Below are 23,679 nucleotides of genomic sequence, written 5' to 3'. Positions count from 1 at the left end.
ACTCACTACACTGGCTCCCTGTCTCTTTCCGGATTGACTACAAAGTCCTTATACTCACCCATACATGCATAAATGGGCATGCACCTCCCTACCTGCAAGAATGAATTACTCCCCAAACCTCCACCTGCACCCTCAGGTCTTCAAACAGCTCGCTCCTCCGCATCCCCAAAACAAAGCTCCGCACCATGGGCGACCGGGCCTTTTGCTCGGCAGCGCCACGCTTATGGAACAGCCTCCCTGACCACCTAACGCAGATGCTGGACTCCTTTAAAGCTGGACTAAAAACATTTTTATTCAGGAAGGCATTTCTGGCCTTGTGTTAAATCGTATGTTAAAATGTTAAAAAGTTTTCTATTATGCTTATGTTAATTCATTTTTATTTTATTGTATTATTATAGTTAGTCTTTAATATGTTGGCACTCTGAGATTCTTTTGAATGAAGGGTGCATTACAAATAAAAAAAATAAAATAAAATAATAAATAAATAGTTCTAAAAATTATGACGATTATTGTGAGAATTGAATTCATCCCAAAGGCCCAAACAATTTAATTATGTTAAATTAATCACTCAGAATTTCTTTACACCGTCTCTTAACCTTTGGCAATCTGAAAAACACGGTGTAGACTATTTTGCTGTGGTTTCGGGATTGAGCAACATGTTTCCACGAATCGGTGTGAGAACTTCTAATAATAGGGGCATACAAAGTATGCTACTTTTTCTCACGTTTGGTGGGTGCGTCCAAGGTGTTACCCAATCAGCAGTGACGTGTATGTAACCACCCCCACACCTTATTGAAAAGGCAGTTCGCACAATGGATCCAACTGAAGTTTTCTAAAATTGCAAGATAAGAAAACAATATTGAAAACACGTATTTAAACCGATTGAAACAGGTTCCAAAATGTCTTTGAAACGAACGCAAAGAATGGTCTTAATCTCAACTGTGCTCAACAAGGTGTTCAATGCAGCCCCGCTTCGTTTTAAATAAACGTTTTGCTACGTTTTGGCGGGGCTATTCCGGTGTAATGGACACAGCAGACTCATTAAATTAAATTAAATTAAATTAAATTAAATTAAATTAAAAAAAAATAACCCCGTCTCTGTCAGTGCTCGAGTCCAAATTCGCCCCCTATCTGCGAGACTGGTCTGTTTATCTCTGCCGCGAGATTCCGCGAGGTTTCCGGTGTTGTGATGAATGTCTCTGGGAACATGGCGGCTAGCGTCCGCGGCCGTCCTATTCGAAGTGTTCGGGTGCGAGATAAACGATGTAAATATGATTGACCATCACTGATAAATTATAGCCAAATAAAAGTCGTTGTGTTGTTGCTATTGCCGATACTGATTCTTTGCGTTTATCGTGTCTTTGTTGATCTCCTTTGACAGGTCGCAATGACAGTGGAGAGGAAAACGTACCGCTGGATCTTACTAGAGGTAATAACTAACTAGCGGGGATAGCTAGTAGCTATCCAGATTACTGCAGTACCAATTGCATAGACCTAAATCAGTACAATCATTTTTTGCAGGAAGGTTTTGCTAGAAAGATACCCTAGTCATTGGGCGAGCTAGTCTATTAAAACTAGCTCATGCAAGAAGCGTCATGTTACTCATTGCCTCCCAGTTCTTTCATAGCTACTTCTGACGAGCTTGCTAGCAAGTCAGATGCGGCTTCGCACACCCACATTACCATACTTTGTTAGGTCTGAGCTTACCACTTCATATTGGGTAGATAGATATATTTAATATTACTGTTATTTAGTAATATGGTTAATTACAAACTACAAACATAAACAGTATGACGTGCTTCACTCAATTTGTTAACTGCCACATTATATTTGACACAATGCTAACTGCTTGCTAACGCAACCTTGTTGAATGAATTGTAATAGTGTTTAGTAGAGACGTCTGCAACGTAACCTAGCTGTTTTAGCTCGCTAAGTCAACTAGCTTATAGCTAACTGTTAGCCTCAGCACAGTACATGCAGTACTTAACTTGTCCTGCTGAAACACTGGTGTTGTGAAAGGAAAGGTTCTCTTCAAACCAACCTGCAACACTAAGATATAAACGTACCAAGTTTGTGTGTGACCTGCTAGCTACTCTTAGTAGGGTGTCCTTTGTAGACTGACTTTGATTTAGCTGTTAGCTTAAGGCTAAAGAACGCTTCACTTATTGTTAGAGCAACGCCCCAACTTTGTGTCAAACTCTGGGTTCCGTTTGAATTGGAGAAAGTCTTCACTTCTTCCTATTTGCCATACATACTACACACATAAACGACATTATGTTTCGACTTCTGACTAGGTAACGAGATAACTTGACAAAGTACAAATTAAATTGGGTAACCAATGAAAACAAACGTTTCTGCCATCATTAATTCACTGTTTTGATTATATTACCCACGTGAATGCTTTTACTGGTCAAGCTAAGATGATCCTTAAAATGTATTACATTTTATAGTCAGGTCATTACTCATACGCCTGATGTACGTCTTTGAACCACAACTTTAAGTCATATTTTGTGAAGTCAGTTTTGATTTGGTGCATGTCAAGACTTTTCTTTGTGTATTGTGTAATTTTCTGGCATTTTTTCTGCCAATGGCTTGTATGTCAAAAATGCAAGGACTATGCCTGTGTTGTTTAAAACCCAGTTGTGTGTGTCATTTCATGTGCTTCATTTCTTTTATGCCAGAGCCCTCTGATAACATGCGTGAAATCCTTCAGAATGTAGCCAAGCCACATGGAGTCTCTAACATGCGGAAACTAGGCCATCTGAACAATTTCATAAAGGTATGTCATCTGAGTTAATATCTCCTAACACAGGCATTTATACATATGTTGGGTAGCATGCAATCCCAAGTCTAGGATAACCAATGAAGACGCCTGTTTGTCATTTAGAGTAGCAACGACTGCCATGCATGGGTATCTGTGCAAGTAATTCATTTTAGAGCCATTCTCAGGACTGATTGCTTCCAGCGCAAGTGAAACATTTTGCCAGTGTGTTTTGCATCTCAGGATTAAAAAGTAGCCCACAGATACTGATCAAAAGATGTATTGTGATGTTGCACAGATGTTATTTTATCACTCCGCACAGTTGATAAGTTTAAGAATATGGCATAGAATAATATTCGAATGAAAACACACCATTCATTGTGATGGAGTATGTTGGATACCAGTTTTAGGAGTGGTGTTTTTTCATTATTCTGGAACAAGTTCAAAACCTGGAACATATGAATCAAGAAGTGTCTTTGCCCAACATCTCGCATGTTTTAGTGACCACTGATCATTACATCAACCTTTTTTAAATTGCAATTCTCTTTAAATAGATTCCCAAGCGTTATGTGTTTGCCTATATTTTTTGCTTTCAGATGCACTGTATTTGTCATCTGTTCCTTGTTTGTTGGATCGTGACAATAGTATATCTTGTGTTTCTGGGCTGCGCATCAATTGCCATCCACTCTTCATGTTACTCTGCCTTACCTGTACACTACTGTATTGGCTCAAATCTCCCGTTTGCTGGTTATTATACACCACCATCACCCGAAATTCACATGGAGCTAGCAGTCTCCAGTCAAGAGAAGGGCATGTGGAGCTCCTGAAAGGCAGTTATCTCTGTGCACCTGACTCTGTCTGATGGGGAGGGCTTATTGGCCCACATCCCCTTTTAAGGGGTCCAGCGCAGAGTGGGGTGACTTAATCCCCTGGAGTGTCACATGTCTACGCCCCCACCCCCAGCCTACTTTCGCTCTGACATCACCATCGATCCAAACAACACTCAGAGCACACAGGGCTGGCATGAGGGGTTGAACTCTGTAGGCTACCCCCCAAGTGCCCGTTGTCACAACAAGACCACAAGCCCTGTCTCTGAGGAGTGTTTTTAAAGCAAAAAGCACATTTCAAATAGGCTTTATATTGCACTTTACAAACAGTGGAGTCTTCTCATATGTGTTCACACTGTGTCCCAGACATGAATGCTAGAAGAGAAATACATTGATCAGAGACTTCTGGGTGTTTTGATGAAACACTGAAGTTTGTGTTCTTGTGAAACTGATCCCTGCTTTGGTGTCCTCTAGCTTCTCTGCAGCGCTGGTTACTGTGTGAAGACATTTGGGTTTACATATGAAGAAATCATTATCTGGTGAGTTTGGTCTGTCTTCACTGTGCTATGGCAGTTTTTGAGACAAAGGAGAAGGGTCTGATTTTCCTCAGATTGTTTGGAACATAGCGTTATCAGCATGGTCAAGAGTTCAAACCCTAAAATACCTCCAACTCTATGCTCTCCCTGTAGTGTACATTTTGGTTTAGATAAAAAAAAATATTGATGGAGCTGCCTAATCACTAATTATCACTTTGATGTGCATGAATTTTCATGGGGAGAAGCTGAGTATATTGCATAAGGCTGAACAAAGTGGAAGGGTGGAGTCCACCTGGATTACATATGTTTAACTGAGGACCTGAATGTTTTCACCTCTTTCTCTCGCCAGCCTGCGGCTGGCACTCCTTAACGAGGCGAAGGAGGTGCGGGCGGCCGGCCTGAGGGCCCTGCGCTACCTCATGAGGGACAGCAGCGTACTGCAGAGGATCCTCCGGCTGCAGGTGGACTACCTGATTTCTAGGTGAGCCCTTTCAAAATGAACAACAGATGAAGCGCTTGATAGCTTAGTAGTGATTCCGATAATTTCATTCCCATTATGTCTTGTTTTTGCGAATTTAGCCCGATTGGTATTATGGATGGGGAGGCTCAGCTTGGTGTATTTATAGGCCATTTTGCCTTAGCTTAGCCTGCTGTAGTGAGGGCCAGGGAGAAAACCAGAGGGCCTCTGCTTAAACATGTGAACGCGGTCACATGGGAGCTGTGGAGAGTGTTTCTAACTAGATCATTGAGTTTGCAAACTCATTTATGGTTGGTGCTTAAAATAGAGGCAAGTGTCCTCTGCTAATTCCTGGAAGTGTCGCAGTGATTTTTTTTCTCTCTGTGCTCCCATCAGAGTGTGTGCATCAAAACAACATGTTTTGAGAGTTATCTGAAATGCAGTGTGGAAGTAATCATTTCGTTTGGTTTCGGTTGGATACTTATTTGTACGTGTATGTGTTTAGCCAACAAGCCGTAGACCTTGTTTGAATATTGTATTGAATTTGAATCATTATATCATCATTTTACTGGACAGTACAGTGTTGTTCTAAATATTATTCAAATTCAAGATTTCTGATATCCCTATACAAATACCCTCCAGGTGCATTGATATAAAGCAGAGCAATGAAGTGGAACGAACCCAAGCTCTGCGGCTGGCCAGAAAGGTAAGGCCCCACACTCTTGTTCCTCTGTTTGTCCTGTGAATATGATCCTCTCCTTTTTAAACACAGAGCATTTGTGTAGCGCCTGGCTAAGTGTCTGTATTCTATGGTAATCCTGCTTGGGCACAGCAGAATTTTTACAGTGACAAGCCTCTCCTCCTGTTGCAGCTGAGCATGTGCCAATTAAAGCTGGCCTCTGACTGCACTGAAGCGCGGCTAATTTTGCCATCTGCATATGTGCCTCACTATTCGAAATTGTCTGTGCGTGCCCGCACATGCACATATAGCCTTGAAAGGACACAAGTCAGTCAGAAGGAATGGAATTGACTGCTAAATGTTCTATCATGACTACAACTTTCCAACCCCACCCCGCCCCTCCCCCCAAATCCCTCTTCCATAGATGATCACCGTGAACGCCCTGCTTTTCCCGAACTCCGTCACCAACTCCCTGATCGCCATCGGTAGCGACGGTTTGCAGGAGCGTGACCCAATGGTGCGGGCCTGCATTGCCATCGTCTGTGAGCTGGGTTAGTATTCCCCCAAAAGGAGTTTCCTTCTGAAGCTCTCATGTAAAGTCATTATGTCCTAAGTCCTTATATTCTACACTGTCATCGTAGAGCCAACATGGAAAATATAAATCAATAAATAGCACAAAAGTTGTCTAATTATAAAATATATATACAGTACCAGTCAAAAGTTTGGACACACCTTTAATTTTTTTGAGAAGTGCTTTCTTTACTTTTATTATTTTCTACATTGTAGATTAATACTGAAGACATTTTAACTACGAAAGAACATATATGGAATGATGAACTAAACAAAAAAAAGTGTTATCTAGCATGTAGAAAATAATAAAAGTAAAGAAAACACTTCTCAAAAAATGAGAAGGTGTGTCCAAACTTTTGACTGGTACTGTGTGTATATATATATTAGTGCTGTCAGTTTAACGCGTTATTAACGGCGTTAACGCAAACCCATTTTAATTTTGTTATCGCGAGATTAACGCGAATTATTATTTTTTTTTTTTTTTTTTTTAGATTAACATTCTTTTTGGCCTCGCAAACTGTGTAGTAGGCTAACGTTACGGTTTGAGTGAATGGTGAGCGTGATACGGCGAAATGGATGATTAAAAGCTTCTGAATGGAAAGTTTACTTTTAAAAGTTGTGTTGTGCAAAAGAAGCGAGCTTCACTGTTGTCTGAAAATGTCAACAGGCAGCTGGCTGAAAGCAAAGAAGTAGTAGGCATTACCTTTTATTGGTAACCTAACTGTTACGGTTCAATGTTTCTGAAATAAGAGGCCTGACTGCTATGTTCCCAGCAAACTTGAAAAAAAGAAAATATTAAGCCATGGTTTAACTGCACTATAGGCTGAGTCCTTGTTTACCTGAAATGTGCACTTTATAATTTTATTTTGTACCGCCCTGTTTGGCAATATTGGTTTTCAATAAAATAAAACATTTGCATAAAGCAAGCCAATCAACTTTTCCATGTTGATAAGGGTATTAAAGTAAAAATAAAATGATTAGAATAGATAAACATTTGCGATTAATCGCGATTAATTTTGAGTTAACTATGACATAAATGCGATTAATCGCGATTAAATATTGTAATCGTTTGACAGCACTAATATATATATCTAAAAAAAAAAAATCGCGATAAAACAATTTACAGCGTTAAAATGGGTTTGCGTTAACGCCGTTAATAACGCGTTAAACTGACAGCACTAATATATATATATATATATATATATATGTCCTTGAATATCCTTGGTCTCATCTCCCAGATGGACCATTTACTGTAGTGTCCCCTTGCTGTTCCACCTCTAGACTTTGTAAACAGTTGTACAGATGAGTCCATTATTGGATTAATTAATCTAACGTCTCCACCCCCACCCCCACCCCCACCCTGTAGCCTTGAAGAACCCTGCGGTGGTGGCACAGAGGGGCGGGCTCTGCACCATCCTGAAGAGTGTCATCGACAGCCAGCTCAGCCGCATCAATGAGGCACTCATCACCACCATCCTGCACCTCCTCAACCACCCCCACACACGCCAATACGTGCGCTCTGACGTCGAACTTGAGGTAGGCATTTCTAGGCAAGCCTCTGAAGTGCAAGGCTGGAAACCACTAGGAGCCACACTCTCCACGTCAATTTGATATACTAAATTATATGACCCCGTTTTTAGATTTATTTGTAGTGTACTTGAGATTTAGACTTGTTTTATAGTAAATGCTGATAAAATAAAACAATAAATAAACATTGTCAGTATTTGTTTCCTTAATGGCCAAATTACGTTCTGTTTTTCAGCAAATTCTAGCACCTTATACAGACTTTCACTACAGGCACAATCCAGACACGACCGAAGCCCAGCTCAAGTGAGTTGTGTGTCGTCTTGGTTGCACTTTGACAACAATGTTTGTTTGTAGTATTGAGCTCTGAACTATTTTTCTTTGTTTGTGTTTGTAGAGAGGACCGACAAGCTCGTTTTTTAGCCAGTAAGATGGCAATTGTGGCAGCCTTCCGCTCCTGGTCAGGTGAGTCACACTGCATATCAGTCTGCTGTGGTGTAAAATTGATTGAACACTTGATGTTAATATAGATGATGAATATGATGATGGTTTAGTTTATGTGCAATATGTTAAAAAATGATTGTTGTGTGCAGGAATCATTAACCTTTGTAGATCTGGAAACTCTGGCATCCAGTCTCTCATTGGTGTACTCTGTATACCAAATATGGAAGTAAGAGTAAGTAACACAGTAATAAACTGAAGCTCTGTATGTCATGTGAAATACATGGATACACATCTCTCCTAGTGATGTAATGGTGTGCATGTTTCCTTAAAGTTGTGTCTTTACCTCTTACAGAAAGGGTTGTTGGAGGTGTTGAATGAGATTTTCCGCCTTCCTGTCCCCATGGTGACGGACGAGTTTGAAGAAGCCCTTCACAGCATTGGTGAGAAATCCAGCCGCCTGTATCTTCTGCTGACTACAGAATCCCACCAGCATTCAGTCAGTGTGTGTAAGGCCACCAGAAGTCACTTTCTTTCAACACTCTCCCCTTCACAGACCCCAGCAGGTTTCAGGATGGTTGGAGACTGTCCGACGGCTTTGTGGCGGCCGAGGCCAAGGTTGTTCTTCCTCATCGGGCCCGTTCCAGGTGAGGCCCCCATGCCAAAACCAGTTGACCGGTGATTATATCCCACAGGAGTTTTTAAAAAAAATAAAATATTGGTTTTGTTTTCTAGGCCTGACCTCATGGACAACTACTTAGCGCTGGTACTATCTGCTTTCATCACAAGTGGAGTTCTAGAGGTATGTTAGCTTGGTCACAACTATATCAGTTAGGCAATGTGTTGAATGGACAGTCTCTTTAAAATGCAAGTTATGAGTAGGGTTGGGTACCGAGAACCGGTACCAATATGGAACCGGTTCCAATACAACCGGTACCTACCCGGACCGAAATGCAACGCAGATTTCGGTGCTTCATTTCGGTGCCTGAGCCAATTGAAAACGGTTGCTAGGCAGATTCCGCGGGGCACATGTAAAACTGCCCCAGCTCCCAATGTAAACTTTGTCCTGTGTCGCTCAGGCTCATTGGTGTTTTCATAGCAACAGTCTTATGACAGTGAAGAGCATGCAGCATTTCCCAGAGCAAGCACAAACAGAACTAGCCATCAACCTTTTAACAGAGAAAATACCGAAAGGTAAACGGTCAAAAGTGTGGCTGTATTTCGCACCAAAATATTCAAACATCGCGACGTGCAGCAAATGCAACAAAACAATTGTGTGAAAAGAGTGGAGAGAAGGCAAAGAGTCAACGGCAGATCAGCAACCGAAGACTGAAAAATAAACGGAGATGACAGCTATACTTAACCTACGGTAGTCTCTTAAAGGGGCAGTACACATTTTCTCGTACTCAGTGTGTTCAAGTAACAAGATTAACTATAAACAAGATAGAAAAGATAGGTATAAACAAATCATAAAATGGTGAAATTTCATGAAATAAATGCAAACAAAATAATACATGTTTGACTCCAAAGGCAAATATGCTCATATTTTTTGCAAAATAAATTTGAAGCTGTTTTTTGTATTTATTTATATTGATTTAAGTATACTATAAACTGTTGTTTACAGTTAATATAATGTTCATAGTTTGAAGTTAAAAAGTTTGAAGCCAAGTGTTTTGTATGTATTTATATTTATAATATACTTTAAACAGTTAATATATTGTTCAATTTGAAGAAAAAAAATTGAATTGAACAAAATAATTGCTGAAGTATTGAAGCTGTAGTGTGTGTACAGAGTGTGTGTGTGTGTGTGTTTTGTATTTATTTGTATTTATTTAAGTATAGTCTAAACTAAACAGTTCATATATTATTTAAGTTTTAAGTTAAAAGGTGTTTTGTATTTATTTATATATATAATCTACTTTAAACAGTTCATATATTTGGCAATAAAGCCTTTCTTAAATGTCGTCAATCGTAATTTTTTTTAAATTTTTTATAAAAGTATCGGTTCCGGCACCGTTTAGGCACCGGTATCGTTTTAAAAGTATCGGTTATGTACCGGTATCGGATAAAAACCAAACGATACCCATCCCTAGTTATGAGTGTATAGCAATGTTGTTCTGAAAACAAGATGACGAAGGTAAACATTTTAAGAGTCTGCCTGCCTTTTTTTGCATTTGAAGGTGTCAAAAATTCTCTTTCAGTTTCACATTTCAGTTTTGCTAAAGAAAAAGTTCCCTCTATTTCCTTATCTGTTCTTTTATGGGTTACAAGAAAGCAATGTTGAGCCTGTCTTCATTTATTTTCTGTCAGATATACTGAGTGAGAGAGTAATGCAGTGACATTGAGCGTTGAAGTAACTGCGTCTCCTATGTTAGGGTCTGGTGGAGGTCATCACCAGCAGCGATGACCAGATCTCAGTGCGAGCCACCATCCTCCTGGGAGAACTGCTGCACATGGTAGGGTGTCACGTAACACCACTTAACACTTGTCCGCAGAATAAGTCCACAGCCCTTCTCTAACACTGTGGAAGTGTGCCCTAACAAGAATCAAGCTGCTTAGTGCTAACTTTACAGAATTATTTATGTGTTTCTTTTTTTGGGTGCCCGTGTTTCCCTTAGGCCAACACAATCCTCCCTCACACGCACAGCCATCACCTGCACTGTTTACCCACCCTCATCAACTTGGCTGCCTCCTTCGACATCACCCAGGAAAAAAGACTGTGAGTCCGTGCTCACTATGTGCTATGTGCACCAATATGGAACCTTTCAAGACATTAGGTCTAGCTGCAGAGCATTCAGTATTATTTATTATTAGTCAGACGCCCTGAAAATAGATTACTAAATGTCATACATGTGCAACCCTTTCTGTATTTTCAGTGGTCTAGTTAGTCCCTGTGCTGACCTATCGAGCACTGTGCCCTATCGCTTGAGCCACAGATGCAAGCTATTTTCGCTTCCGTAATGCAGAAGTTCCTAACCTGCCCCCCCTCTTTGCCCAGACGTGCCAGTGCAGCGGTGAACCACCTGAAGCGTTTCCACGAGAAGAAGAGGCGCGGCCCCAGGCCCCATAGCCTGTACCTGGACCAAATCATCCGCAAGGCCATAGACTCCCCGTACCGCAGGGAGGCACCAGTGCGGACGTACAAGGACATCTACGCATCCATTAAGGTGTGTGTTTAGAACGAGGGGAAGTGGGGAACTCATTACCCAGCGTACTGTTGGTGAAGCATGGGGATTTAGTACATCAAGTGGTTTATCTATTTAAAATAGTCTTTACATGTTGCTTTCTTTAGATGTGCCTTTCATATTGTGGCATGTCATGCCCCCAACACTATTGAAGATCGTTTGTCTCACTTTTTTTTTTTTAAATATAGGACACAGAAGAAACACTTATGCTGAACTTGAGGGATAGTCACATCCTCAACCACAAGCAGAACCTTGAGTGGAACTGGCTTCTGATCTCCACTATACTGAAGGTGAGTCTGGTTTTTATTTTCAGGTAAACAATAATGAATAAACAACAGATCAAAATGATTAAAATGTGAAGTGCCTAAAAAATGGGTTTTTTCCCACATTGATTACTTTATTATTTATTATCTTTGACTGTTTGAACTTCCTGTTTTTTCTAATCCAGTGGCCAAATGCTAACCTCAAAAACAACAAAGATGAACAAATGCACCGGTAAGCAAGAGCCTCCATCTCCTCTGAATAACAACACACTGTGGTGGTTTCAGAATGATGCTAAACATTCAGAGTAGGTTCACACAGGAACCGCAGTTGACCGAGCTGCTGTCGCTTCTCTTAGGTTCGCGCGACGGCTGCTCTACTTCTACAAGCCCAGCAGCAAGCTGTACGCCGCTCTGGAGATGGATCACAGCAGGGGCAGGCAGCTGACCGTGGTGGGATGCCAGTTTGTGGAGTTCCTCATGGACTCGGAGGAGGTCAGCAAACACTACCTTTAAGCTGGTATACTGCAGGAAGGGAATATCTAAGTCTTTGAGTTACTCTGTGAAATGAAAGAAACACCCGTCATCTTCAGGCAAATCCACCAAGCATGTCACTTTTTTTTCTAATAATAGGCTCTCTTAAGTGTCTCAGGTCACTCCGTGTTTAGATCTCTGCCGCTGTCACTGTGGGTGAGTTTGAGTGGTTCTTGTCCCCTTCTCTGCTCAGGAGGGGCAGGCGTATCTGGAAGATCTGGTGAAGGACGTGGTGCAGTGGATCCCCTCCACCTCGGGGGTGAAGCCCGAGCGCAGTCTCCAGAGCAACGGCCTGCTCAACACCCTCAGCCAGCACTACTTCCTGTTCCTGGGCACGCTGTCGGCCCACCCGAATGGCGTCAAGGTTCTGGAGAAGTGCAGTGTCTTTCAGTGGTAAGAGCCGTATTTTATCCTGAATCGAAAGCAGTAGGCTTTGTTTGTGCAGTTGGTTATTTTGATGCCTCTTATTGGTAGTGATTCTAAAGACACTTTATTCCCTGGTGACCTGCAGCCTGTTGAACATGTGCTCCATGAAGAACCAGGACGCCATGCTGAAGCTCACCGTGGCTTCGCTGGACTACAGCCGGGAAGGCCTGGCACGGGTTATTCTCTCAAAGGTCCTCACAGCGTCAACGGATGTAAGACCTGGTGCTTTTTTTAAGAACCGTCACTGTAGTTCCACAAAAGCATCAACACGATAGACTAAAGCGGCATGTTTTTTTACACTGTAAACCCATGGTCCTCATCTCAACCTGCTTCTGTGTCCCCATCACGTGTCTTTCCCGCAGATCTGCCGCATGTACGCCACAAAGCACCTGCGGGTGCTGCTGCGGGCCAACGTGGAGTTCTTCAGCAACTGGGGCATGGAGCTCCTGGTGACCCAGCTACATGACCACAACAAAGCCATTTCCGTGGAGGCACTGGACATACTGGACGAGGCATGCGAGGACAAGGTGAGCCTCAAGGTCACCCCCAGGGTAATGGGAATAGCTAGAGGACAAAGAGCTGATGCCGCAGACTCTGAGTCTTTCTGATTTCATTCAGTCATGAAGCGTTCCTGTAGCATGACGAGCAGAGCAGAATGCAAGCGGTGATTACCCGATTGGCTCAGTTTCTCAGACTGGTCAAGAGTGCCAGCGAAATGCAGTTTAGAGGACAGTTTGCCCATTTAAGCTAGTTAATATTTTGCTTATCGTAAATGTAATGTAATTTAGCTTGTAACTGACCTAACAATGACCTTAGCTTGAGTTTTCTTGAAGACATGGGAATGCCTTTGCTTGTGGTGCTTATCGTGTCATTTTTCCTGTGCTGACTAATGCTGAATTGGATGTTTTTAAGGCCAATCTGCACACACTTATCCAAATGAAGCCAGCACTTTCTCACCTTGGAGACAAAGGAGTCCTATTACTCTTAAGGTAAGCTGATGATGAAGAGCAGGAGACCTGTATCACGCATCTGTTTAGGATTTTGGCATATTTGGGGTTTAATTCATAATCAAAATCAATCTACATAAGACTGTAACAACAGTTTGATACAGAATGCATTTCAGCAACACCCCCTCTTTCGTTCTTTCTTTCTAGATTCCTGTCCATACCTAAGGGATTTTCCTACCTTAACGAGAGGGGTTATGTCACCAAGCAGTTGGAGAGATGGCAGAGAGTAAGTCATTGTGCCCTGTGTGGCTGTTTGACCTTTATTCTCTCATACCTCACTGCCTGTTACCATTTTCAGCGTGATGGCATGTGGCAGTTATGTGGGCAGAGACTAGTGGTTATCTTTGCTTCGTCATTGGGAATGTGTTGCAGCTACTCTATTTCAGTGGCAAACTATGGCAAGCATCTTTGTGGCAAACTATGGCAAGCATCTTTGTGGCAAACTATGGCAAGCATCTTTGTGGCAAACTATGGCAAGCATATTTGTGGGAAACTATGGCAAACATCTTTTGAAGTAGTTTGATATATTTGCTCTGTTATCTTCACAGGAATACAACCTGAAGTATGTTGACCTGATCGAAGAGCAACTGAACGAAGCCCTCACTACGTACCGCAAGCCTGTAGATGGGGATAACTACGTACGGCGTAGCAACCAAAGGTGTGGGCGAAGAGATCTTCTGCTGCTTTTTATTAATGTGGTTAGCAACTGTGTTTGATTTTGCAATGTGAACCACATGTGTTTGTTTTTAACAGGTTACAAAGACCAAATGTATATCTTCCTGTGCACTTGTACGGCCAGCTTGTCCATGATAAGACTGGCTGCCACCTTCTCGAAGCCCAGGTAAAAGCAGTTTTTTCTTGAGCTGTACACTCATTTATGATATATGGTGTATATAAAGTATATTCTTTGTATTCTATACTTACACAATCTTCACACATGTGTTTTTCCTCAGAACGTTGTTCCTGACCTGAGTTATATTGTGCGCTCTCCAGTGTTGGAGAAGTGGGAGGGCATCAAACAGCTCAAGGCAGCGCTGTGGGCTTTGGTTAGTCAGAAACACATCGCTTTTTTTCTTATTTTAAACGATTGATACACATGTAATGATAACAAATCTTCCTTGTATATTCGTTTCAATATGTTTGATGTCGAAATGTCTCTTTTAGGCGTATTCAGCATATACTCAAAAATAGCATCTTTTGTGTGGGGTGCTTGATATTTAAAATCCCTCTCCTTCCAGGGTAATATTGGTTCCTCAAATTGGGGTCTGAATCTTCTCCAAGAGGAGGCTGTGATTCCAGACATTATAGCTCTGGCCCAGCACTGTGAGGTCTTATCCATCCGTGGGTAAGGACACCCCTCTCTTCTTGAGTTTGGCCTTGTGTGGTGTGTGTGGTTTTCCTTTCTCTATGACTATTTGGAGAGACTAGAGAGAAATGTTTTTCTACTCACCAGCCTTAACAGGTTGTCCCATACCATCTCTCTCTCTCTGTCCATCTGTCTGTCTATCTCCCCCCTCCCTCTACAGGACATGTCTGTATGTGCTGGGGCTGATCAGTAAGACTAAGCAGGGCTGTGACGTGCTGAAACAGCAGGGCTGGGACGCGGTGAGGCACAGCCGCCGGCAGCTCTGGCCCGTGGCACCGGACGAGGTGGAACAGCCGCTGGCCACCGAGCTGTCGTCGGTCCCCAGCACGCTCAGCCTCAACTCCGAGTCCACCAGCTCCCGGCACAACAGCGAGAGCGAATCACAGCCCAGTGAGTGAGCCATACGGAGAAATTTCACTTCTTTTCTGTACAGAGACCATCCTTGTCATTGTTTTGCATCATTCACCTGCTTCTGATAAGTCTTCCAGCTGTTGGTGGGGGGAAAACACTTGTGCTTTTACTCTCTTCATCCAAGCTTGCCTCTACTAAGTTGAGATAGAAGTGACTGACTGTTCTCCTGCAGGTCTTTTCTACCTGGAGGACGACCGGTGCGACGGCCTGCCGTTCGCCGAGGAGCACTCCCAGCGCACGCGCTCCAAGCCCCATAAAGACCGCAGCCGCTTCACCCTGCTGACCTCCAGTCGCCTGATGCCCCGCGGCTTCCTCACCTCGCTCTCACTGGCCAGCAAGAAGCCGCGCAGCACCAGCGACCCCAAGAGCCTCAGTGGCCGGCACCACGAGGAGCAGATGAGCGCCAGCAGGCGAGTCCGCACGGTCACGGAACCCGCCTCGCTCTGTTACAGCCCCTCTTCCGAAGTGTTCTTCAATGGGGGCAGCAACTCGCCTCACAGCCCCACCATCAGCCTGGAAACCTCCTTTCTGGGCAACCGGGTGGTGGCGGCGGCGGCGGCGGCCCAGCCTGGAGGTGGTGGAGGTGGTGGAGGGGGGAGCAGCTCCAGTGTCTGTGAGATTGAGGTCTCTCTGCCCAAAAGCACAGGGGCCGGGCCAGGACCTGGGGCTGAGGCGGCAGGGGCGAGGGACCTGAATGGCAGCCAGCGGGAGCGCCTGACCTCGGGAGACGGCCCCTCCTGCCTGACTTCGGGGGGCCCCACCTTCAAGAGCCGCAGCCAGAGCTTCAACACGGACACCACCACCAGTGGCATCAGCTCCATGAGCTCCAGCCCCTCCCGTGAGACGGCCGGAGGCACTGCCGCCACCACCCCTACCCCCGCTAACCCCGCCGCCATAGGCTCCGCCACGGACTCGTCCTCCACCTCCACCACGGCCACCCCAACGACACCGACTGCGCCAGTCTAGACACTGTGGTCAGTGCCAAGACGCTCAAGACGGTTGGCTCACTCACCCCTCCGCCCGAGTCCAACCACCTGCCCCTGTCCAAGGCCAGCTCCGTGTTGCTGATGCCGCCGGGCTCAGCCCACACCCTGCCGCGCCGGGCGCAATCGCTCAAGTCGCCCTCGGTAGCGGCGATCAAGGGCCTGGTAGACTACGGCTTTATTTACACAAGCCCACGCGACGCACTAGGCTACGCCACACTGAAGCGGCTGCAGCAGCAACGCATCCACCCCTCACTCTCCCACAGCGAGGCGCTCGCCTCCCCCGCCAAGGACGTGCTCTTCACCGACACCATCACCATGAAGACGGGCAGCCTCGACTCTAGACTCACCTCACGCAGGTAAGGAGACGTCTAGGCACACACATGCATGCCAAGGAGTGCAATGGAATTCTAAATGGAATGCAAGATAATTCCACTGACAGTAGGTTTGAAAGTCATTACATGTGTTGGTGGACTTGTAACGTTGCTATAGATTGAGTAAGTCTTTCGACTCATGTGCCCGGCCTACCAGTTTGAACCAGTTAAACTGTTCACTTTCTCTCTGTTTCTTCTTTGTTAAGTTTCCATAGGTCTCTGTGTGTCTTGTGATGATTGTAGTTTACCAGGTTATACCGATGAGACACATGCTTCTTGTTCTTGCTGACCTGAGTCATTGACAGCACTGAGAATGTATCTGAAAAAATAAATAATATAATAAAAAAAATAATTCCTTCATCAGCACCTCCCCTATAAATCAGTCAGTCAATATATCAGTCTAACTTCACTCGTGGTAGACCCTAGAGCTTAGACTTGGGCTTGTTCATCTGTGGCATTGTATTTGCTGGCTCTTCAGGTACTACTGCCCAGACACAAAGCGCCACAGCGTCTCAGGCAACATACCCATGGGCTGTCAGCGCAGGGTGTCCAGAGTCCTGCTCCCACGGTGGGTGCTCCTCTCGTAGGCAGTAATGCAGCCTGTACACCTAGCTAGAAAAGGTTTAGAGGCTCTCCTAGTGCTTTAATGGCAGTGCTGTATTTGCTGGTTCTTCAGGTATCCGACTCACACAAAGCGCCACAGCTGTTCAGGGTACATACCCATGGGTTGTCAGCGCGGGGTGTCCGATTCCTTCCTCCCACGGTGGGTTGGTGCCTCCTCCCGGCCCCTGTAGAAAACCTCCCGTAGGAGCGCCTGCAACGTGTGAAAGTTCTGTAGAAGTACTCCAGAATGCCCAGCACCTCCGTTCCCATCCTCTCATCCCATCCACGTAGAGCCGTGTATCTCCCTCAGACAGAGCTATGGCCTTACAGTAGTTATTAGTAGAACCTAGTTTGATGCAGTTTGATGATTGAGTTTAATTTCTATGGTCTGTGTAGTGTGATGGCTTTTTTTTTTTTTAAGTTTGATTAGTATGGTCTGTCTAGTTTGATGATTTAGTAAGTATGACTTTTGTCCCCGGAATGCCCATGTGGTGATTAATAGATCCTTTTTCTTGCTTTGTGGTCTGCTAGTTTGAGATGAGATGCTGTGACCACCCTTGTGAACCATGTCTTGGGTAGTTGTTCTTACTGTTGACTGTCTAAAACCTTTTCCGTTGCTCTATTCACTCATAGCTCAAAATTGAACTGATAGTTAACCCACAAGTGACCCTCGATGCTAAGCTAGCTGGAGTAGTTTCCCCCCACGTCCCCCGGAGGTCGAGTGTGCTGCTGCTCACTTTGTGCCTGATGTTCCTCAGGTTCCTCAAGGCTCTGAGCTTTGCCTCCCTGGATAAGGAGGACCTCCTGAGCCCCATCAACCACGCCACCCTGCAGCGCTCCTCCTCCGTGCGCTCCATGGTGTCCAGCGCCACCTACGGCTGGTCCGATGACTTCGTGGGCCTGGCGCTTCCCGTGGACATCAACGACATGTTCCAGGTAATGTCAGATCCGTATTGCATATCGCAGAAGTAGATTTCAACATCGCATTGGACATCAACAACATGTCCCTGGTTGCATCCCTCAGATCCTTAGGACAATATCACAAGAATAGATTTGACCACGGTAACAGCCTGACTGGCATGGAAGCGACTGATTCATTCAAGATCTGGAGATATACAGGGTTCATAATGCTACTTTATCATTAAATGAATGTGGTAGCACAAAGATACTTGGGATATGCAGCTTAGATTATTTTCAGAGTTGCCTGCAGTCTGTGGGCTCTGATTGAGCAGTGCTATTATCTATGCGGTATGTTTGCTGTCTCAGGCTTAGAGAGGCTTACAGCAAATCTTCAGTGTCAGGGAAAAATGATTCAGTTTTAATTTTATGTCTGCTTGTGTTTCCTGTTTCAGATTAAAGAGTCCTCATACTTTCAGAAACGAACAAGTCCAACAGCTGGGGAGAAAGTGAATAAATTCTTTGGGGAGTCAGATGGTAATGCTTCAAAAATGACCAGTCATTTGAACCTATTTGTGAATATACACTTTTGTGTGTGTGTGTGTGTGTGTGTGGTACTTCATACAACTTTTAAATGGCTGGTAGCACTACAACTACCTGGCATGATGTAATGTTCAATATACTGTTAAATTGCATTCTAAAGTAATAGAATATAGTTTAATGGTTGGACTGTGGAACTCTACCACAATCACTTCAACTCAATTCATTTAATTAAAATGTGAACTAATATCATGAAATTGTAAATAAATAACTAAATGGACTTAACATCACCGACAGGCTTTGTCTCTGGCCCAGCTCTGAGGCAGCAGATCAGCATCTCGGAGCTGCTGGCCGGCAATCGCCCCGACCAGCCGGGACAGGAGGGGGGAGGCCTTGAGGATACGGGCCTGCAGGAGCACACGGAGGACAACTGCCTCTACTGCGTGGGCCTGTTGGTGCTGGGCTGCCCCACCGCTGGCAACCACCTCAACTCCACACACAACCGCAACGGTGAGAGCTCAGGGGAAAGGGCAGTGCCACAGGGTTTGTAGAGGAGATCCATTGTTATTTGTTTGGCCCCTAGAATGGCTTTGATTTACTCCTGTTTGATTCCACTGATGAGGACACTGCTCTTATCATTAGACAGGGACATTTTCTTTCTTCTTTTCCTGACAACTTCCCGCCGACGTTTTTAAAAGGTATTTGCTCTTCTCGTTTGCAGAAGTGAGTGACAATCAGTACCCTACATGGTGTGGGCCAACCAGTCACAACCACCTGGAGGTGGTACCCCAGTCCAAGTTCTCGGGGGTGTCGGGCTGCAGTGATGCAGTGTCTGGGGGCTCGGTCAACAGCAGCACCCCTAGCGCAGACATTGTCCTGGGTAAGAGGGGCTTTTGTTTCTGTAGACTACAAATAATTATTTTTTATTTATGCTTTGATTTTATATTCGTTGTTCGTGTGGAACCTCTTGTCTTCTATGGTCATAGAAAAGCTAGGCCTTGATTATGGTAGGCCCAAGCCTTGAACTGAACTGAAAGCTTTTATGTCCACTAGGGGGTGATGTTTCAGCATCTTTCCAAGCCAGTTCACGGGTGATTGTTTTTCATCACTCTAGAACAGGGGTTTTCAACTGGTTTTGTCCCAGGGACCACCATTCTGACTAGAAATTAATTTGCGGCCCACTGATGTGCCTGCGCGCGTGCATGTTTGTAACCGCCGCCGCCACGCCCCCTCCCCCCGTGCACATATTCTGCCTATAACACCTAAATATGTGGAATTATCAGGGTAGATCACTAACCGCCGCCGCCACGCCCCCTCCCCCCGTGCACATATTCTGCCTATAACACCTAAATATGTGGAATTATCGGGGTAGATCACTAACCGCCGCCGCCACGCCCCCTCCCCCCGTGCACATATTCTGCCTATAACACCTAAATATGTGGAATTATCAGGGTAGATCACTAACCGCCGCCGCCACGCCCCCTCCCCCCGTGCACATATTCAGTCTGTAGCACTTGTCAGTGTAATTTCTTCGCTGAATATGGGTCTACATCAGTATATTTCAGGCAACGCGACTTGGCTATTCAGATTGACATATTTTTCTTATTTTAGATATTTAATCTGGAAATGAGTGGAAATATCAAAGCGAATTAATAAAAAAAATAAAAGTCAATGGTGAACTGATCAACATAGGCTCATGTCGCGGACCCCCTGCAATGCCGTCGCGGACCATCAGGGGGCCGCGGACCCCCGGTTGAAAACCCCTGCTCTAGAAGGTTACCTCTTTTTATGACCATGGGTTTTAAGCAAATAATAAATATATTTTACAGTTAACCTCATTATCTTTACAAACTCATAACTTTTGAACGTGTAATCGACCGAAGTGAGCTGGACATGGGGACCAGGGCACATACTCCTATTTTATAGTTATAACTTCAGTTTATAGTGTGTTACCTGGTTCAAATCAGTGCTACAAGCAAAACTGGTGATGTGCAGATATTAGAAACATGCTGCTTATTTATCAAATGAACTGAAGGTAAACAGAGTGACCCCCCCCCCCCCCCTCTTAGGTGTTAAGGCCATGCCTGAGGACATGCCAGCCTCCAGGGTGCTCCTGAGAAAGGAGGTGCTTCGGCTGGTGGTCAACCTCAGCTCCTCTGTGGGCACCAAGGGCCATGAGACGGGCCTCCTCACGTAAGCCAGACTGTGTGTGTGTGTGTGTGTGCGCGTGTGTGTATGTTGAGGATGAACCCATTCCTTTAAGTAGTATGTTGTAATTGTGCTTTTACAGCGTGATTTAGAGTTTTAGATTTCTACCAATACAATAGCCCCAAATGTAATTGTTGCCAGATATTGGAGTGTCCTACATACAGAGACTGTCTTTCCACTTCACATCATCGAGACTTTGCTGTGTAGAGTTTGCTTCCATAGTTGTGAAGATGGTAGTATTAACCAACCAGTGACCCTCTACCCCCCATTTTAACCAGAAGTAAATCTCCCCCCCTCTCTGCAGGATCAAAGAGAAGTTCCCCTACGCCTTTGATGACATTTGCCTGTACTCAGAGGTGTCCTACCTGCTGGCCAACTGCATGTTCCGCCTGCCCTCCCGCCGCTTCATCCAGGAGCTCTTCCAGGACGTGCAGTTCAGGCCCGTAAGTCGCCTCCCCTTGTGCTGAATTCTTCTTTTTCAGCGTCGTGGTAGTCACAACAGTCAGAAACGATATCTTAAATACCACTGAATCCAAGCAGAATGTCATCTGAACACACATCCTAAATATTGAATGTCTCTGTTTAGTGTCTGTCTAGTGTGTTGTTGCATCTGTTTGTTTATTTTGTTAATTTTCCTCACCCCCACCTTCTTTTAAAAAGATGTACGACGAGGCTGACACCATGTTGTCGATGCCACCAAAGACGGAGGAAGGAGACTTTGCTGCTGCGTCCTGATCCTACCGAAGAAGCTCTGTACCCCCCCCTCCCCCTCCCGCAGAGCTTTTTCCTCCTACACCACACATCCCCACCCACATGCAGAGAAACAAAGCGACCAAGGACGAATGGTGAGGGGGAGAACCTGGACAACAAGAGGGAGTTGATGGAAAAAGGAGGGAAGGGTGTTGGAGGAAGACAGGGTATGAACAAGTGAGATGGAGAGACCAGGGAAAGGATCCCGTCCCCTCTATGTGCCCATGTAGGAGAAGTGGAAAAGTTGGCAGATCTGCGATCAGAAACAAAACAAAACCGAAACCACAACAGCAAAACAGACAAACACACTGTTGTTTTTAGCTTGCTGTGAAAAAGATGTTTACCAAATATTATGGCTGGACTCAGAACAAAGACCACAAATTCAAATAACTAACAGTAAACCTGAACAAAGCAATTCAGCATTACGACGAATTCAACGTTTTTTTTTTTTTACATTTTACTTCCAATGAAGGACTACACTCACAAAAGGATCCGAATATTGACATGGTTGTTGAAAAACCCAAATCATGTCAGTATCGTCTTAACACTACAGAAGACTAGAGGTGTCCTCTGCTGGAACAAGCAGAACAGGACAGGGTCCCCTCTCAGTTTCATGACAAACAATCATATGACGACTTCACTGATTTTGTCCTTCAAAGCCTTCAGTCAAAGGACTGGGATCACAAGAGCAATTCTTGTTTTGTCTTATTTATTGCGCATTTTCTTCATAGCTTATGGAGCATTTTTATTAAAACCTTGAAACAATCAAGCATCCATCATGTTTTGCCACTGTTCCTTAGTGGGACACTCCGTCTTTAGCCATCTCATTCTCATTTCTCTAATTCCTTCTTTTCTGGAGAGAGCTGGTTTTTATTAATCGTTATTATCATTATTATTATTACTTTTATTTCAGTTTCAGCTGTTTGCGTTGGTACTCAGTTCGGACACCGTAGGCCGGTCTTTTTTTGTCATGCGCAGCACAGCCGCATGTCACCTACTGAATCTTCAACCAGTCAAACGAAGACATATCTCTGGTCCTGGGGTGTACGGTTGAGGAATCTCTGTATGGCCAGAAGGAGGCGCTCCTGTCACAGAAGCCCCCCGCCGGCCAACAGATCCCCAGACGGCCAACAGATCCCCAGACGGCCAACAGATTCCCAGCCGGCCATCAGTCCCCCGGCCATCAGTCCCCCGGCCATCCCTGCCACATGATTGTGCACCAAGAGGTTAAAAACTCCTAGGCGATTTGCACATGCGCAAATGAACAAGCAATATGACATTGAGACAGAAGAAGCTGAAAGGTGTTTCTTTTAGTTTTTCTTGCTTGTGTATGCCAACAGCAGAAGTGAATCCAAGGGTTGAGAAAAGATTAATCCTGTACGAAGTGTTTTTTTTTTTTTATTATTGCGAAGACCAGTTGTTCATTCCACCGGAGTATGTCAATGCAAGGTTCTGTCTTATTTATTTAAAAAAAAAACAATACTATGTACTAAAATACTACGTAGGAAATACTATGTACACCACTGAAGGGACATCATATCGGCTTATATCGGCAAAATCAAACTGTTCCCATGACATCCTCTCTTACCCTGAAGCCAAATAAGTAAGAATACTGTGGTTTTAATATATAGACTATTGTCAGTAAGATCTACCAGTGTACCTTTCCCCTTAGCCTCAAACTGAGGGGCGGTATGTCAGATCTGAAGTAACTCCGTACTCTGTGACCATGAAAAACAGTTGAAAATATTGTTTTTTTGACCAACTAATGGTTGTAACTTGTGCAGTGTATGTGTGTGTGCAGAATTAGGCCCTGTATTGAACAACTCTTTGTTAATTTCACCATGTCATAGCACATTTCGATTTTGCATTCACACTCTCAGATGTTTACAATAGTCTTAACTTTCTATTTAAAGAAAATATCAACACAAGGAGCTAATTTGATTCTTGGTCAGTTTGGCATGGTCACTTTATTAATCAAGTTCAGTTATGTTACTACTTTTCCTCAGAAACATTCTATAACCAGAATCTGACCGATCTTTTGTGGTTAAGAAACTCTTCTTTAAAGCACTGGCATCATGGAGAGTTGTAATATTGGTAGATGTGGAAACTACAGCACAGACATTTACACCTTCATGCACCTTCACCTTTCATACAAGATACTTTCACCATTGCATACTCAAGCTTTCAAAGGAACGCGCATGACAAACTACATTTACTGTAACCTATTTCTCTATGTCACCCCGTAGATGTCTGAATCAATTGTCTTTTCCCCAGATTGCAACATTTATCGTGTATCATCAGAGGTGGATATGATTATTTAAGAGTACATGTAAGATGCCT

General features: G+C 44.2%; 1 protein-coding gene across 1 annotated transcript; it reads left to right on the top strand.

Annotated features, from left to right (window-relative positions):
* Positions 1-902: 902 nt before the first annotated feature.
* Positions 903-21,630, top strand: rictora (RPTOR independent companion of MTOR, complex 2 a). The gene is made up of 39 exons (XM_042708258.1): positions 903-1,265; positions 1,382-1,429; positions 2,682-2,779; positions 4,063-4,127; positions 4,474-4,605; positions 5,224-5,287; positions 5,685-5,811; positions 7,197-7,366; positions 7,593-7,660; positions 7,752-7,819; positions 7,948-8,030; positions 8,151-8,238; positions 8,352-8,442; positions 8,531-8,597; positions 10,171-10,251; positions 10,414-10,514; positions 10,794-10,962; positions 11,169-11,270; positions 11,429-11,475; positions 11,600-11,735; positions 11,968-12,167; positions 12,286-12,412; positions 12,563-12,727; positions 13,113-13,189; positions 13,355-13,433; positions 13,756-13,865; positions 13,961-14,048; positions 14,161-14,253; positions 14,446-14,552; positions 14,734-14,963; positions 15,157-15,853; positions 15,928-16,326; positions 17,703-17,880; positions 18,297-18,378; positions 18,679-18,891; positions 19,103-19,261; positions 20,451-20,574; positions 20,894-21,032; positions 21,250-21,630. Exons 1-39 carry the CDS (start codon positions 1,190-1,192, stop codon positions 21,322-21,324), a joined length of 5,223 nt encoding a protein of 1,740 aa, XP_042564192.1. The 5' UTR covers positions 903-1,189; the 3' UTR covers positions 21,325-21,630.
* Positions 21,631-23,679: the final 2,049 nt, after the last annotated feature.

Source organism: Clupea harengus, chromosome 7 (assembly GCF_900700415.2).
Source record: "Clupea harengus chromosome 7, Ch_v2.0.2, whole genome shotgun sequence".
In the NCBI taxonomy this organism is placed as follows: domain Eukaryota; kingdom Metazoa; phylum Chordata; class Actinopteri; order Clupeiformes; family Clupeidae; genus Clupea; species Clupea harengus.
The sequence above is the reverse complement of the archived record's forward strand: the minus strand, read 5'-3'. Positions and strand labels throughout refer to the sequence as shown.

What these genes read in the sequence shown, in the direction of transcription:
- rictora (XM_042708258.1), top strand. Translation starts at nt 1,190, where the DNA reads ATGAATGTCTCTGGGAACATGGCGGCTAGCGTCCGCGGCCGTCCTATT. An exon ending in ACCGCTGGATCTTACTAGAG is followed by an intron (nt 1,430 to 2,681) that starts GTAATAACTAAC and finishes CTTTTATGCCAG; the next exon opens with AGCCCTCTGATAACATGCGT. An exon ending in GCCACCTTCTCGAAGCCCAG is followed by an intron (nt 14,049 to 14,160) that starts GTAAAAGCAGTT and finishes GTTTTTCCTCAG; the next exon opens with AACGTTGTTCCTGACCTGAG.